This window comes from Ochlerotatus camptorhynchus, unplaced genomic scaffold (assembly GCF_037179485.1).
Source record: "Ochlerotatus camptorhynchus isolate MF236.1 unplaced genomic scaffold, CSIRO-AGI_Acam_v1.1 ptg000328l, whole genome shotgun sequence".
Classification (NCBI taxonomy): domain Eukaryota; kingdom Metazoa; phylum Arthropoda; class Insecta; order Diptera; family Culicidae; genus Ochlerotatus; species Ochlerotatus camptorhynchus.
In genome coordinates, this window is record NW_027040816.1 from 1,498,542 (window position 1) to 1,512,746 (window position 14,205).

Below are 14,205 nucleotides of genomic sequence, written 5' to 3' on the forward strand. Positions count from 1 at the left end.
AGCAGCGCCGGGAATATTCCGTCCACACCTGCAGATTTAAAGGACTGAAAAGATCTCACCGCATTTTCTACTCTGGCCTCAGTGAATATTTCATCACCTATATCTGGTGTGGTGTCTCCTGTTCTTTGATACTTCATCAACCAAATCAGAGTTAGCCGATTCCTCAAACAAGACTGATCCTGGAAAATGTTTTTCCATCATTAGATCTAAAGTTACAGAAGGAGATTTGGTGAAACCGCCATCAAGACATTTAAGATTACCAAGTTCAGTCGTATGATCTTTCAAAAGAGTTTTTTTGTAACCTTGCCACTTCCGGAATACTGTTTATGCTTTCACAGAATTCGAATCCAAGACCGCCTCTTAGATTTCATTATTTCGTTATTGGGTTGGAGGTGAACCAGCCCCAGGCTGAAAGCCTCCCTAATAAAGATAAATTAATTAATTATTTCGTTATTATATTCAGATAGAGATTTCTAGTACTGTGTCCAATCAGAAGTGATTTTCGCCTTATTGAAAATCTTACGAGAAGTTTCCGAAGTTTTTCTGGATTCCTTAATGCCTGGTTTCTGGTAATATATATACCATTTACGGTCATTATTCTTTCTAAAACCGATCAGGCAGCTAGGAATTGTAAAAAGGAATAGGGTTTTTGTTTTAATTTCCGTCCTACTAAGCACAACCCCCGCTTTACTTCTCTTTTCTGAAAGAGTTTGAACGAAAATTGAATATTTCTGTCAAAGATGACTTCTAAATGTATTCACCTTTCCATACGTTGGATTTGATAAAGAGTCACAAATTGTTGAGATATTGTTTAAAATCTAATACTGCTTCTTGATTCTAAATTCATTCTACGAGTTTCAATTCCGTCCTAACGCATTGAAACGCCATTAGATTTCCTTCGTCCTAGGAGCGCTTTCTTTTGTGTGAGAACAATGAGCGTAAATATTCATACAATGCGCTCTAACAGGATTTATGTTGTAGCTAATGAACTAACCCATCGGAACAAACCTATTATTGGTTTGTGCATGGTGAAATCATTGATATTATTGATCTTTTCTGATCGATAGAACGGAAATGGGCGATTACGACGAAATAGTGCCCTACTCTACCAGCAAAAACTCCATCCGCAAACAACGATTATCGCTCTGCATCTCGATATTCTCTCAATCTCGATCGTTCTCTATGTCAATGGTCCCTAGACAATATTCGGGAACAAATGACTCTCCATATGCCGATAGAAAAATCTAGTTCACTAGTTTTTTCTACGTTTGAAGTAAACGATCGTGGTATGCTTTGGATACGGGATACACTTTTGAGCCCGAAGTGCTTCTAGAATCATACTACCCAAGTAACAATTTGGGTTTGATGAGGGTTCAGTAGACCATGATTTGGAATTGTAGACTGCTATAAAACCAAGATAAAACTTGCAATGTTGCTTTGGAAGTAGGCTAATAAATTACTGTTCCGAATGTCGATCTCCCCTTATCTTGAATATCGAGAAATGAAAAGTTGACTGTATTAATGCCGTGGATACAGTTGCATGACAATCAATGAACATGAGCCTTATTTCAAGAGCCACATGTGAAAAAGACAAATGAGCTTTTTGTAAACAAACCTTTGTAGGCCCTTTTCTCGCCAACCGAGGGTCGCCCACGCAAACTAACAACATCATCGGGAAGGGGAAACCTTCTCCTATCCGGCGATGTTGATGGTTTGCGTTGGTGTTATATGGGTGGCGAGAAAAGTGCATAAGAATGTTTGTTTACAAAAGGTTTGTATGCCCTTTTCACATGTTGTTCTTGATTTGTGTAATGAGTTAAGACCAAATCCAAAAACTATACAAGTGTAACCATGATAATTTATAATACAAATAATACTCATGCTCATATTTGGTCATACACGTGTATCCGCGGCATAAGTACTTTCAAAATTCGAAATTCAGAACAGTGTTAAATTTTTGAATAAGCTAAACATTTTTTTTTTACAGAATGTGGCTTAATTTGGATTTCAAATAGTAGCGAACACATCGTAGAATCGGGAATCATTAGCTGGATAGAAAAATCCACGGGCTGGGTACGAGTACTTTGCCAAACTCATCGCGGGCCGTACAAAACTTGGCTGCGGGTTGGATTCAGGTTTAAGTCATAACTTAAGCAAATTAGTAAATTAAGATAATGTAAATACTACAGTTATTCAAGATTGCTTTCATGTCATTGCCCACATCTTGCTGGATCTTATTAATGAATCATTACAAACTGGACATGAGCCACAAATTTGGAAGGAATCCTTAGTGGTCCCTATTCAAAAAGTTGCTGGAACGAGTAAAGCCGAAGAGTTTCGTCCCATCAACATGTTGCACACATTAGAGAAAATTTTAGAACTTGCTGTTAAAGGCCAGCTGTTGGAATATTTAAATAGTAATAGTTTATTGATACCAGAACAATCGGGATATCGGAAAGGTTATTCCTGTGAAACCGCGTTGAATTTGGTATTAGCGAAGTGGAAAAATAACTTGGAGTGTAAAGATACGATTGTTGCTGTTTTTTGGATCTTAAACGCGCTTTTGAAATAATGTCTGAAATAAGAACACCACATTTCTTGACTTGAGCTTCACAAAATTCATTATATTTTAAAGGAATAAATGTTTTCAATTCAATGCCTAGACATATCAAACGTTCAGCAACACTTAAAGAATTTAAAAGACACTGCATTTCATACGTTAAAACTGTCGTTTGAATAGTTATTCAGTGATTTTTTTTTAATTAATTGACAAATTATGTATCTTGACGAAGTTATCTCCAATGGATTATTTTATATGGATAGCTGTCAAACAACTTTTTAATAATTATTGTAGCACTGAAAACACTATTTCTGTTCGCCACAATGGTGATGATGGATTTTTAATATTTGATTTATTAGTAGTTGATTTAAAAAAAAAGAAGTCTGTCCGATCACGGACACTGGAGATGGTGTGGCAATCCTCGGCTCGGAGGATTCCAGCTGATTTGGCCAATTCCCCCTGTGGGAATGCCAACAGGAACACAACGAAAAGCTCGACTGAAATCCAACTCAACTCATAGCCCTGAAAAGGACTGTTTTGGCTTCGGCTTGTCCAAAGAGGAAAAACGAGAATGAATTAAAACTTTCAACGGCGCTATATTTCGGTGTTTGCTTTACAAAGCTTGTGGACTGTATCATGGCGACGCGCAAAATGCGTCGCTTTAAATGTGTTTGGCTTTCTTCTTTTTGATGTTGCATTCATTCATTTCTCCTTCATTCATAACCAATCAGCACTCGCTGCACGCTCGTTGGTTTGTGGTCGGTCGGTCGCTCGTCGCTCGGTCGGTGCTGCTGCTTGCATGCTCGTGCCAAGCCAGCGGCAGCGTAAGGAAATGATCAAAGCTTGTTTTCAGGGTCTTGATACAAATTAAACATGTAGCACATTAGGGTTAGTTTCGGAAACCGATTACCCGCGGTCGCCTCGGGGTTAGTAGAGTTTTAAAGGATTGGGTAAGTGGTTAGGGCGATTACACAAAACAACTACTACTACTACTTCTACAACACATTACGTTCGCTTCAATCGCGAACATTCTCCCCCCGGGCAAAGAGGAACTTGATGAACAACAGAGGGCTGGGTTGAATCAAAGGGTAAAGGGGCCAACTTCGAGATTGGGCGGCGGAAAATACCATGAGAGGTTTGGACATCTGCAACCCTAACAATTGAATCTGATCCGGGGTAGACCTTCAGAATTCGAGCCAGTTTCCACGCCTGAGGTGGAAGGTTATCTTCCTTCAACAATACTACCATCCCTGGAGTTACATTCTTGGAAACCTTTGTCCATTTTTGACGGGTTTGTAGGGTATTCAAATACTCGCGAGACCATCGCTTCCAAAAATGGTCACGGATACGCTGGACAAGCTGCCAGCGTGTAAGTCTATTAATGTTTACATCTTCAAGTGAAGGTTCCGGAATAGCAGTCAATGGGCGACCAATGAGGAAATGCCCGGGCGTAACAGCTTCAAGCTCATTGGGATCTGAAGAGGAAGGAAACAGTGGTCGGGAGTTAAGGATCGCCTCGATCTGTGTGAGCACAGTGTAATACTCCTCAAACGTCAGCGAAGCATCACGAAGAACTTTTTTAAGGTGTGTTTTGGTACTCTTTACTCCAGCTTCCCACAACCCCCCAAAATTGGGCGCCCTGGGTGGAATAAAAGTCCATTTTATCTCCCGAACCTGACAGAACTCATTCAACTGTCCATGCAGTTGATCACTTTTGAACAACTGGAACAAATCGTGCAGATCAGATTTGGCTCCTACAAAATTTGTCCCGTTGTCCGAGAACAGTTCCTCGATGAGACCTCGTCGAGCAACAAAACGATGAAGTGCTGCAACAAAGGATGAAGCAGACAAATCCGATACCAATTCCAAGTGTATGGCCTTGGTGGTCATACAAATAAAAAGACAAATGTAAGCCTTCACTAGAACAGGTTTCCTACTGCCTTGGCGAATGAAAACTGGCCCTGCGAAATCAACTCCTGATTTCGAGAAAGGTGGAGCTGGAACGACTCTAACCTCAGGTAGATCGCCCATAGATGGCTGAAGCAACCTCGGATTGGATCGGAAACATGTAACGCAAGACCGGATGATTTTCCTGACAACAGAACGAGCATTCAGAAGCCAGAATCTCTGGCGGACCAACGAAATGAGACCAGACGGACCAATGTGCAACATTTCGCAGTGCATTACTCTTAGCAACGATTCGACAATTGGGTTTTTGTCAGGGAGTACGGCTTGGTGCTTTGAACCATATGGCAAACATGAATGCTTCAGTCTTCCACCCACTCTCAACACACCATCATTCATAATAACATTCAGACTACTGAGTCGACGCAAAGGTTCACCTGATTCAAGCCGACGAATTTCGTCAGAAAATGCAACTCCTTGAATATACTTAACAATCAAATTCAATGACTCTTTCAACTCTCGCACAGTTAGGTATTCCGAAGTGATGCGTTCCGATTTGGGAGACCTTGCATTTACAACAAATCTCCTGACATATCCAATCACTCGCTGAAGCTTTCGAAATGAACTAAAGGCAGTCATAACTGGGAGGGTTTCAGGAACAAGAACGGCAGTAGACGCGGTTACTGGTTTCAATTCCGGTAGTTTATCATCGGGAAGAGGATTAAGCTCATCAATCTGATAGCTATGACTTCGCAGAAACGGAGGTCCGTTCCACCAAAGTTCGTTCGAGGCAAGGAGTTGGGAGGGTTGACCACGACTGACAACATCAGCTGGGTTTTCGGACGACTTGATGTAATTCCAATTAGCATCCACAGAATGATCAACAATTTCTGCAACTCGATTGCGAACAAAAACATCAAGTTGAGATAGAGGCTTTTTTAACCATGAAAGAACGATCTGACTATCCGACCAATAATGGATTGAGTGGAAGTTCATCTTAATTGCCGGAAGAACCTTCATGGCCAATCTGATTAGCAACAATGCAGCACACAGTTCGGATCGGGGAATCGTCAATCCTTTGATTGGAATGACCTTCGACTTACTACAGACAAGAGATACCTTTACCCCATCATGGGTTACGGTTCGGATATAAAGACATGCTCCATACGCATAGGCAGAAGCGTCGGCAAAGCCATGAACTTCAACATAAACATCATCAGGGGCACACATATACCGGGGAATTCTTATTTGGTGGATGTGATTTAGAGAATCACGAAATATGGTCCAATTTTGCATCAACTGACCATCCAAAACATCATCCCAATTCAGCTTACTCATCCAGATTTGCTGCATTATCACCTTAGCAACTATTATTACAGGTGACACAAGACCAAGGGGATCAAATAGTTTAGAGATCTGCGAGAGAACATTCCGTTTGGTAGGAGGAGAGTTGGAAAGACTTGGTAGTTCCATGTGGAATCGGTATACATCCTCAGTCGGATCCCAAAGAAGTCCAAGTGTCTTGATGGCCTGGTTAATATTCGCATCTTGAAAAGACAAGAACCTTTCCCTTTCTTCTTCTGGAACTGACTCCAAAATCGCTGAGTCATTCGCACACCACTTATGAATGGGAAATCCCCCTTTTCGGAGTAGCTCCGTGAGCTCGAGACGACATTGGATGGCCCCTTCTATGGTTTCAGACCCAGACAGAACATCATCAACATAAAAATCTTCAAGAACGATCTTGGCTGCAATCGGAAATTGATCACCATCATCAATAGCAAGCTGCTGAAGTGCCCTTGTGGCTAAGAATGGCGCAGAAGATGTACCATAGGTTACTGTCGTTAATTCCAAAACTTGTAAGGGATCATTTGGATTTTCTCTCCAGAAAATTCGAAGCAAAGAAGTGTGGATTCTGGCAAGTGCTATTTGCCGGTACATTTTACTAACGTCAGCAGAGAAGGCGAACCGATGCTTACGAAAACGCAGGTTGATCGAGAGGATATCATCTTGGACCACTGGTCCGATCATCAAAGCATCATTCAGGGAAGGTCCATTACCCTTCGATGAAGCATCAAACACAACTCTGAGCTTCGTTGAAGAGCTCGTAGGCTTCAAAACCGCATGGTGAGGGACATAATACTTCAAAAGCTTTGGAGGATCTTGAGACTCATCAATCTGAATACAGTGACCGAGGGATTTGTACTCATTGATGAACTCTGCATATTGTTTTTTCAGCTCAGGGTTTTTCAGGAACCGTTGTTCCAGCATGAAGAATCGACGAAGAGCAATCGAACGATTGTCTTCTACCCGATGAATAGAATCTTTCAGGGGCAATTGAACAATGTAACGACCATTCTGGTTACGATGGGTTGTGGAGCAGAAAATTTCTTCGCACAACTGTTCTTCATTGGTGAGAGGATTACATGAATCCACGGATTCAATCGACCAAAACCTTTCCATAGAATCAGCAAGACTTTGCAGACCCACAGAGTAACAATGTTGTGCAACATGAGACTCTTCGATAGAACCAGCAACAACCCATCCAAGCCGAGTTTCTTGGAGGATTGGAAGTTCATCAGTCATCTTGACTTGACCTGGCAGCAATAATTTGAAAAACAACTGAATTCCAATCAGCAAGTCAATTTCACCAGGAATATGAAATTCAGGATCTGCAAGTGGAAGATTCGGAGGGATGTTCCACTTCCTTATATCAAATGGAACAGATGGCATAGGGCCAGTAACTTTGTCAGCAACAAGACACTCAAGTTGCGCAGCATAGTTAGAATTACAAGAACGTATCTCAATTCTAACCATCTCAGATAGCGTTGAACGCTGACCATTTGCTCCGACTACCTCAACGTTAGTGGAGAAACGGGGTAGATTCAAAGACTTAACCAGACTACGAGAAGTAAGGTGAGCCTGGGAACCACAATCCAAAAATGCTCGACAGTATTTCAGATTTCCATCCGAATCCTTAATCTGAACCCTAGCGGTCATCAACAAACTATGACTCAGACGTGATGGTTGCTTCAGTGAACGCGAGACTGCACTATTGGACTGGGATTCCTTGGGAACAGATTGATATTGCACATTTGGGACATTCGATTTCAAGACAGACTGCGAAACATCAGGAAAAGGTTGAGACTTCGAAATTGACTGTGAAACCTCAGAAACAGACTGGGATTCAGCGTTCGAGACATTGGATTTCGAGGTAGACTGGAAAACCGGTTTATCACTATGCAGAAGGGTATGGTGTCTACCCTTGCATTTAGAACACGTATATGACGATGTACACGAATTACTTAAATGACCCACTTTCAAACAATTAAAACAAGCTTTGATCTCTCTTACCTTGGCTTGGCGTTGCACGACGGTCATCGCTCGGAAGATCTCGCACTTGAAGTTCGGGTGGGCTCCAGTTCCACACACGTCACAGGACTCCTTTCCGGTGACAGCAAAAGCTTTGGTAGAGATGCTCTTCACTTGATTCTTGCTTGGTACAGATGGCTTCGTAACGGGCGGCTTCACGATCGCATCCTCGCACCGCTCCAGGATTGCGCAGCGCTTCTTTAGGAACTCCATCGTGTCCTTGTACGTGGGAATTTGCTTGTGGGGAACGGTTGATTCCCATTCCATCCGGGTTTTGGCATCCAGAGCTGTTGCCAAGAGGTTGACAACGAAACGCTCCGACATACCGTTCATCACTTCCTCCATGAGCTTCAATCCATCGATGTGTCGGGATACTTCGTCGACTAATTCCCGAAGATCCTTGGCACTTGTTCGGTTCATTTTCTTCAGGCTAAGCAGCCCCAGGATGTGTGTGTCTACGATGAGCCGCTTGTTTTCAAAACGTTCTTCCAGCAGCTCCCATGCTCCGGCATAATTATTCTCGTTCAAGGTGCAGACGTCGATGATTCCAGCGGCATTACCAATCAACGCTTTATCAAGGTGGTAAAGTTTGATGGCGTCGGAATCGGTGGATGTTCTCATGACGTCGAGAAACATGGCCTTGAAACGTGGCCAGTTCTCGGGTTTCCCATCGAAGGTGGGAATGGGAGCCTTGAGTGGTTGCTGCTGTACGATGATGCGAGGAATCCCTTCTCGCTGGGACGATGGCATCGGACGAGGTTGCGGCTCGGTCATCGACTGGATTAATGTTTCGACCAACATGCAAGCCTCGTTGTGTTGGTCTTCGAATAGGATGTACGTTTCATCCTGGTTCACTAGTTTTTCGGCGGGAGTCAAAGCGACGATTTGCCGATGAATATCACAATACTCCTGGTAGTGCGTTTCCAAATTGCGTGTGAAGACTTTCAGCTGCACCATACTCAATTGCCTTGCTCCAGCTCCAGATGCTTCTTCAACGGCCTTCCGGATCCTCGTCACTTTGGCCTTCGCTTGCCCACGAAGGTGAACAAGAGTCTTCACTTCAGCCATCTTCTCGTTTTCGGTCTTCACAGGTGTGTGTTGAATTGGCATCAAGCACAGCGATCACCTGCACAACGGTAGGCAGGAACGGACAGGAATAAACACGTTCCACCACTGGCGCACGACGTAAGACGTTCGCGTATGTTTTGTTTTGCACACGCGACGACGAACAGGTTCGATTTCACTCGCGACTGTACTTTCGAAGAAACTTGCGGTTTTCCTTTTAGCCAAGCCACAAGAAAATTCTAAAACAAAACTCTGCGAGCTTTTCGTGAGGTAGCAGGAAATCCGATCGGCTGATCACAGCGACGAAAGGCAGGAACTTTTCGACAATCGTCAGATTGTCAAAACGCTGTTGCGGTTGCAACAGAAACGGATGGGATCACACGGATCCGGTTCGGCAGGACCAAAAATGTCCGATCACGGACACTGGAGATGGTGTGGCAATCCTCGGCTCGGAGGATTCCAGCTGATTTGGCCAATTCCCCCTGTGGGAATGCCAACAGGAACACAACGAAAAGCTCGACTGAAATCCAACTCAACTCATAGCCCTGAAAAGGACTGTTTTGGCTTCGGCTTGTCCAAAGAGGAAAAACGAGAATGAATTAAAACTTTCAACGGCGCTATATTTCGGTGTTTGCTTTACAAAGCTTGTGGACTGTATCATGGCGACGCGCAAAATGCGTCGCTTTAAATGTGTTTGGCTTTCTTCTTTTTGATGTTGCATTCATTCATTTCTCCTTCATTCATAACCAATCAGCACTCGCTGCACGCTCGTTGGTTTGTGGTCGGTCGGTCGCTCGTCGCTCGGTCGGTGCTGCTGCTTGCATGCTCGTGCCAAGCCAGCGGCAGCGTAAGGAAATGATCAAAGCTTGTTTTCAGGGTCTTGATACAAATTAAACATGTAGCACATTAGGGTTAGTTTCGGAAACCGATTACCCGCGGTCGCCTCGGGGTTAGTAGAGTTTTAAAGGATTGGGTAAGTGGTTAGGGCGATTACACAAAACAACTACTACTACTACTTCTACAACACATTACGTTCGCTTCAATCGCGAACAAAGTCTAAAAAGGTTTGAGCCTCGCGCACGTTTTACGGATATAGAGGAATGAATTTAAAATTTGATAAAACAAAAATGCAATTTTGCAGCTTATTTGAAAGATACCTTGAGTTAGTAGTAAGTTTTCTGGCAAATGTTGGGGGCTCGTGAGTATTGCTGAAAATTCTGATAGCATTAGATTGCGGGGTTGCTAGTGTTATAGGATGCTTTGTTGATTGTTCACTAACTCTTGATTGCTTGTAATACTTATGAATATTTTAGGAGGACAAAAAGGCGAACTAAGAGGTGGACGCCTGAGCTTTTCCACATTTATATCGCTGTGAAGCAACTGTAAACTCTAGAGGGAATTTATATCTGTAACTGTAATTAGATCGATTTTGTTTGCAGATTTTGTTTGCAAACCTGGTTTAATTGTCATATTTAATTATCTTTAAGATAAATCGTCCATCTCAAACCTTTGTAGAGGTGGGACTATCATCATCATCATAGAACCGCACTATCATTCAAACTGGCGACAACGCTCTGGTGAAACTACGAATCCCCCCCAAGCCAGGCTCCTACCCTGATCCTTTCCTTGGAAAATGTACCTCTCTAACCTCGGGTAAACCGCGGGTATTCAGCCCGACTCCTCCTAGACATAGAAATTAGTGAATAAGTGAATAATGAATTATTGGCTCCGTAAATCTAATGCGATTAAACCTTGTTCAATAAATGAACTATATAAAACAAATCAATCAAGTTTTATTTAACACTGTTCAAAAAGTTAGTATTGATTAAAAAAATCGAACGAAAGTTATTTGAATTGAAATGCAAATTAAGGAATCTTTTTATAATCTTATAAAACCTAGCTTATATGTAGACAGAATGACACTGGATAATTGAATTTAAGTTTTCTTAGTTGTATGTAACGAACTAAAAGAAACTATTCTCCATCTAGTCCAATCACACCAGCGATCGTAATTCATTACGTGATCCAATGAAGTGTGCCATTATCCTGTTATCTTAAGCTATTTGCTCACTATCTCCATCCCATCGAGGCAGCCCTTCATCAAGTTCTTCAGACACTATTCAAACACGTCCCACCGCAAATATTGATTATCAAGTGCAGTTTCACTAAGCATCCTCTTGGTATGTGCCGGAGAAAAGCGACACAATGACCTGCTCCTGCTGAGATAGTGCCAGTCGACCTGCTAAGATAGCCAAAGTCACCTACTGACATTATATCATCGAGTGCAATCGCGGCACCCGTACTGCGTCATAGAGAACAATCGAGTGTGTCACTATGTATTCCGTTCTAGTATCTTCCCTTATTGTTACGTGCCAAGTTAACTTCTTAAAATCACATAACGCCATCGCTTCGCCGCCTCTCCGTTGGGTGCAACAAGTACACTACACACACACATCATACATCACCACATAGTGAGGGGGGGGGGGGGGGGAAATCGATCGATATCCGCAAGAAACCCTTCAACTTCTTCGCCGGACCGGGAATGTGCGCTGTTTTCCGAGTCTTGCATGCACACACGCGATAATTGCACTGGAACTAACTGTGAAATGCACCATGTAACATACCTTTCAGCCTCATGGGATGCGCCAGCGAGCACAGCTTCTGGAACGAGTTACTCCGGAGGAACATTTTCGATCGGCTTTCCAGCACCGGTAGCTTGCTTTTGTCCATAAGCGATGACATCTCGTTGAGAAGCGATCACACACAACAATAGACAAACAGTTCTTCCACTTCACTTGTACCCACTGCCTTATCACTATATCAGGCACACAGGAGAAAGCGAGTTTACCACCAGGTAGGAGCAAGTCTTCTTTCGTTCTGACTCAACAAGAGCCGGTCGGTGGCTTGTTGTGTTCTGCCGGGTGGCTGTGATAATGAGCGATTTAAAAAAAAAAAAAAACAACTAGCAGGCGGGAGAGATCAACTGGACCGAATCGAAGTCAACATTGTTCTCGACTGGCTGTTTCAAACTGCCTATTCTTCACTCGATAGCAACGCCGCACGATGCTAATGGGTAATGTTCGCGAATCTAATTTGTCCGTTTATCGAATCGGAACCCTTCTCCATTGCAACGGGGACTCGTGGTGTTGGGAAGTGCAAGCCAAATTGCGATGCGCGAGCGCGAATTATGAACTGCTTGTGCCTTGGACAAAGCGAAAAAGTGCACCTTTCCTAGACCAACGACGGCGCTGAACTGGGGTGCTTGCCTGTTGCTCGATCGGCTTCTATGCCTGGATGCGAAACTACGGTGAGGGGAAAATTACTGATAAGGGCACACGCCGTCAAGGCAAGAACGTTTCAATTTTGGTGCGTCCCAGTGGCTTGCTCAGGCAGAGGTCCAGAACCAATGAGTGAGATGTGAGTGGAGCGTTATGAAACACGGCGTGATCGAGGAGGATCTACTCAAATTGCATTATTTTTGTTCTGTGACGTTTAGAAAGGTCAATTCAGGATTTCGATCCGGGTGCGATCCAGCGGATTTCGTAGAAGTTTGCGATAAGAAATCAATTATCAAACTGGAGCAGTGTGAGTCACAACGGAAGATACGTTTTATAATCGCGTGGCGAAATACGGCATTATTCCAATGTCAATTTAGTCCGGGTATCAAAAACAATCTGTTTTGACTAATTAATTATCTCAATGTTTTTTTTTTAATATCTCTACTATATGTGCTTTCAGATTTGAACCTAAGTAAAAGGTGAATAACTTTTGCGATCTTAGACAAAGCTGTTCTGCAAAGTTTTCCCATTTTAGGTATCAGGTTTGGTCAAAATTAAGCAATTTTGACGTAGGACTACGTCTGTGATTTCTATATGGGGGTACACTTTGTGAAAACCAGAAATGGAACATGTGACGAAATCTGAAAGATTTTGAACGTTAATAACTCAACTGCCCCTGCACTGATTTCAATAATTTTATCACTAATCGATCAGAAATATTTCTACGCATCAATATCAATGCTTCAGACTGTTGTTTCAACTATATGATAACTTTTTTGAATTCTCATGACATTAATCGCAATTATTGTAAGATTTTGCTCAGAAATATATTGGCATTCCTAATACCAGAAAACTCTTCTCGTAATACCTTGAAATTCTCTCTGAAATTCACTTGAAAATTGAAACTATCTTGAGAATTCCATCACTTTGACATTCTTCTCTAATTCTTCAAATTCTCAAAAAAATCTTTAAACTCGAGTCAAAACTCTTATCAGAAATCCCTCTGAACATTATTCTCCATTATATTTCGGTATTTTTCTTGGAATTCAATTGATTTCACTTTATTTTTGAAATCTCACTAGAATTCTCTAGAGGTTCTTTTTAAAATTACGCTAATGTTCTCCTCAAGATTCTCATACAATTATCATCAAAATAACGTAGGTATTTTCTTGAAGCTCTCCTCACAACTCCCTTGGAATTAGTTTAAGAATACAAAGAATTTCTTTCACATTTATTCACACCCGAAATCGCATGGAATTAATCTCAACATTATGTTGGAATTCTGATTAGAACTTACGATTTTTCCAAGAATGTTGTAAGAATTGTCCTCGGCATTTTTTTTTAAATTAACACTTAAATTCATTCTATGTTTTACCAAAAAAAGTAGCTTTGTTTTTATAAAATTGAAAATTATCCGTCAATTTCCAGGAAAAACCTGAGAAATTCAGGTAATTTTGACGTAGGACTATGTCTGTGATTTCTATATGGGGATACAGTTTGTGAAAACCAGAAATGGAACATGTAACGAAATTATGAAAGATTTTGAACGTTAATAACTCAGCTGCCCCTGGACTGATTTAAATAATTTTATCACCAATTGATCAGAAATATTTCTACGCATCAACATCAATGCTTTAGACTAGAAACTATTGAAAAAGTGGTAAATGTTAAGCATTGTCCAAAAACGTCACCAATTACGTACATTCATATGCTGCTTCCCCAACACAGTCATCAGAGAATCGTTTCTAGACGAAATATGTCGATGTAGCATTGCTGCTTCCCCAACACTATCATGAGAGAGTCGTTAGTAGACGAATCAAGTCGAAGTGAAATTCGCCTTCGATCTTCGGGCGCTTGTGAATAGGGACGATGTAATTGCGTAACATTTTGCACACTCATCGCCATATTCAGAATCACACGCCCCCAACGACAACACAAAATGCTCTCCAGAGTTGTAATCTTGTAACCAAACTTATAAGCAGGGGTGCAAGTGATTTTGATCGATTCTCTTCATCGACTTTCTGT

The 14,205-nt window shown here is 42.0% G+C and overlaps 1 protein-coding gene across 1 annotated transcript in view; it reads right to left on the minus strand.

The window, feature by feature from the left end:
* The window catches only part of LOC135708122 (uncharacterized), a 38,020-nt gene extending 25,847 nt beyond the window's left edge, over positions 1–12,173 (minus strand). Inside the window, exon 1 of the mRNA XM_065230068.1 lies at positions 11,527–12,173. Within this exon, the coding sequence (XP_065086140.1) occupies positions 11,527–11,644 (118 nt within the window). The 5' untranslated portion in view covers positions 11,645–12,173. The remainder of the gene's footprint in view (positions 1–11,526) is intronic.
* Between the last annotated feature and the right edge of the window lie 2,032 nt (positions 12,174–14,205).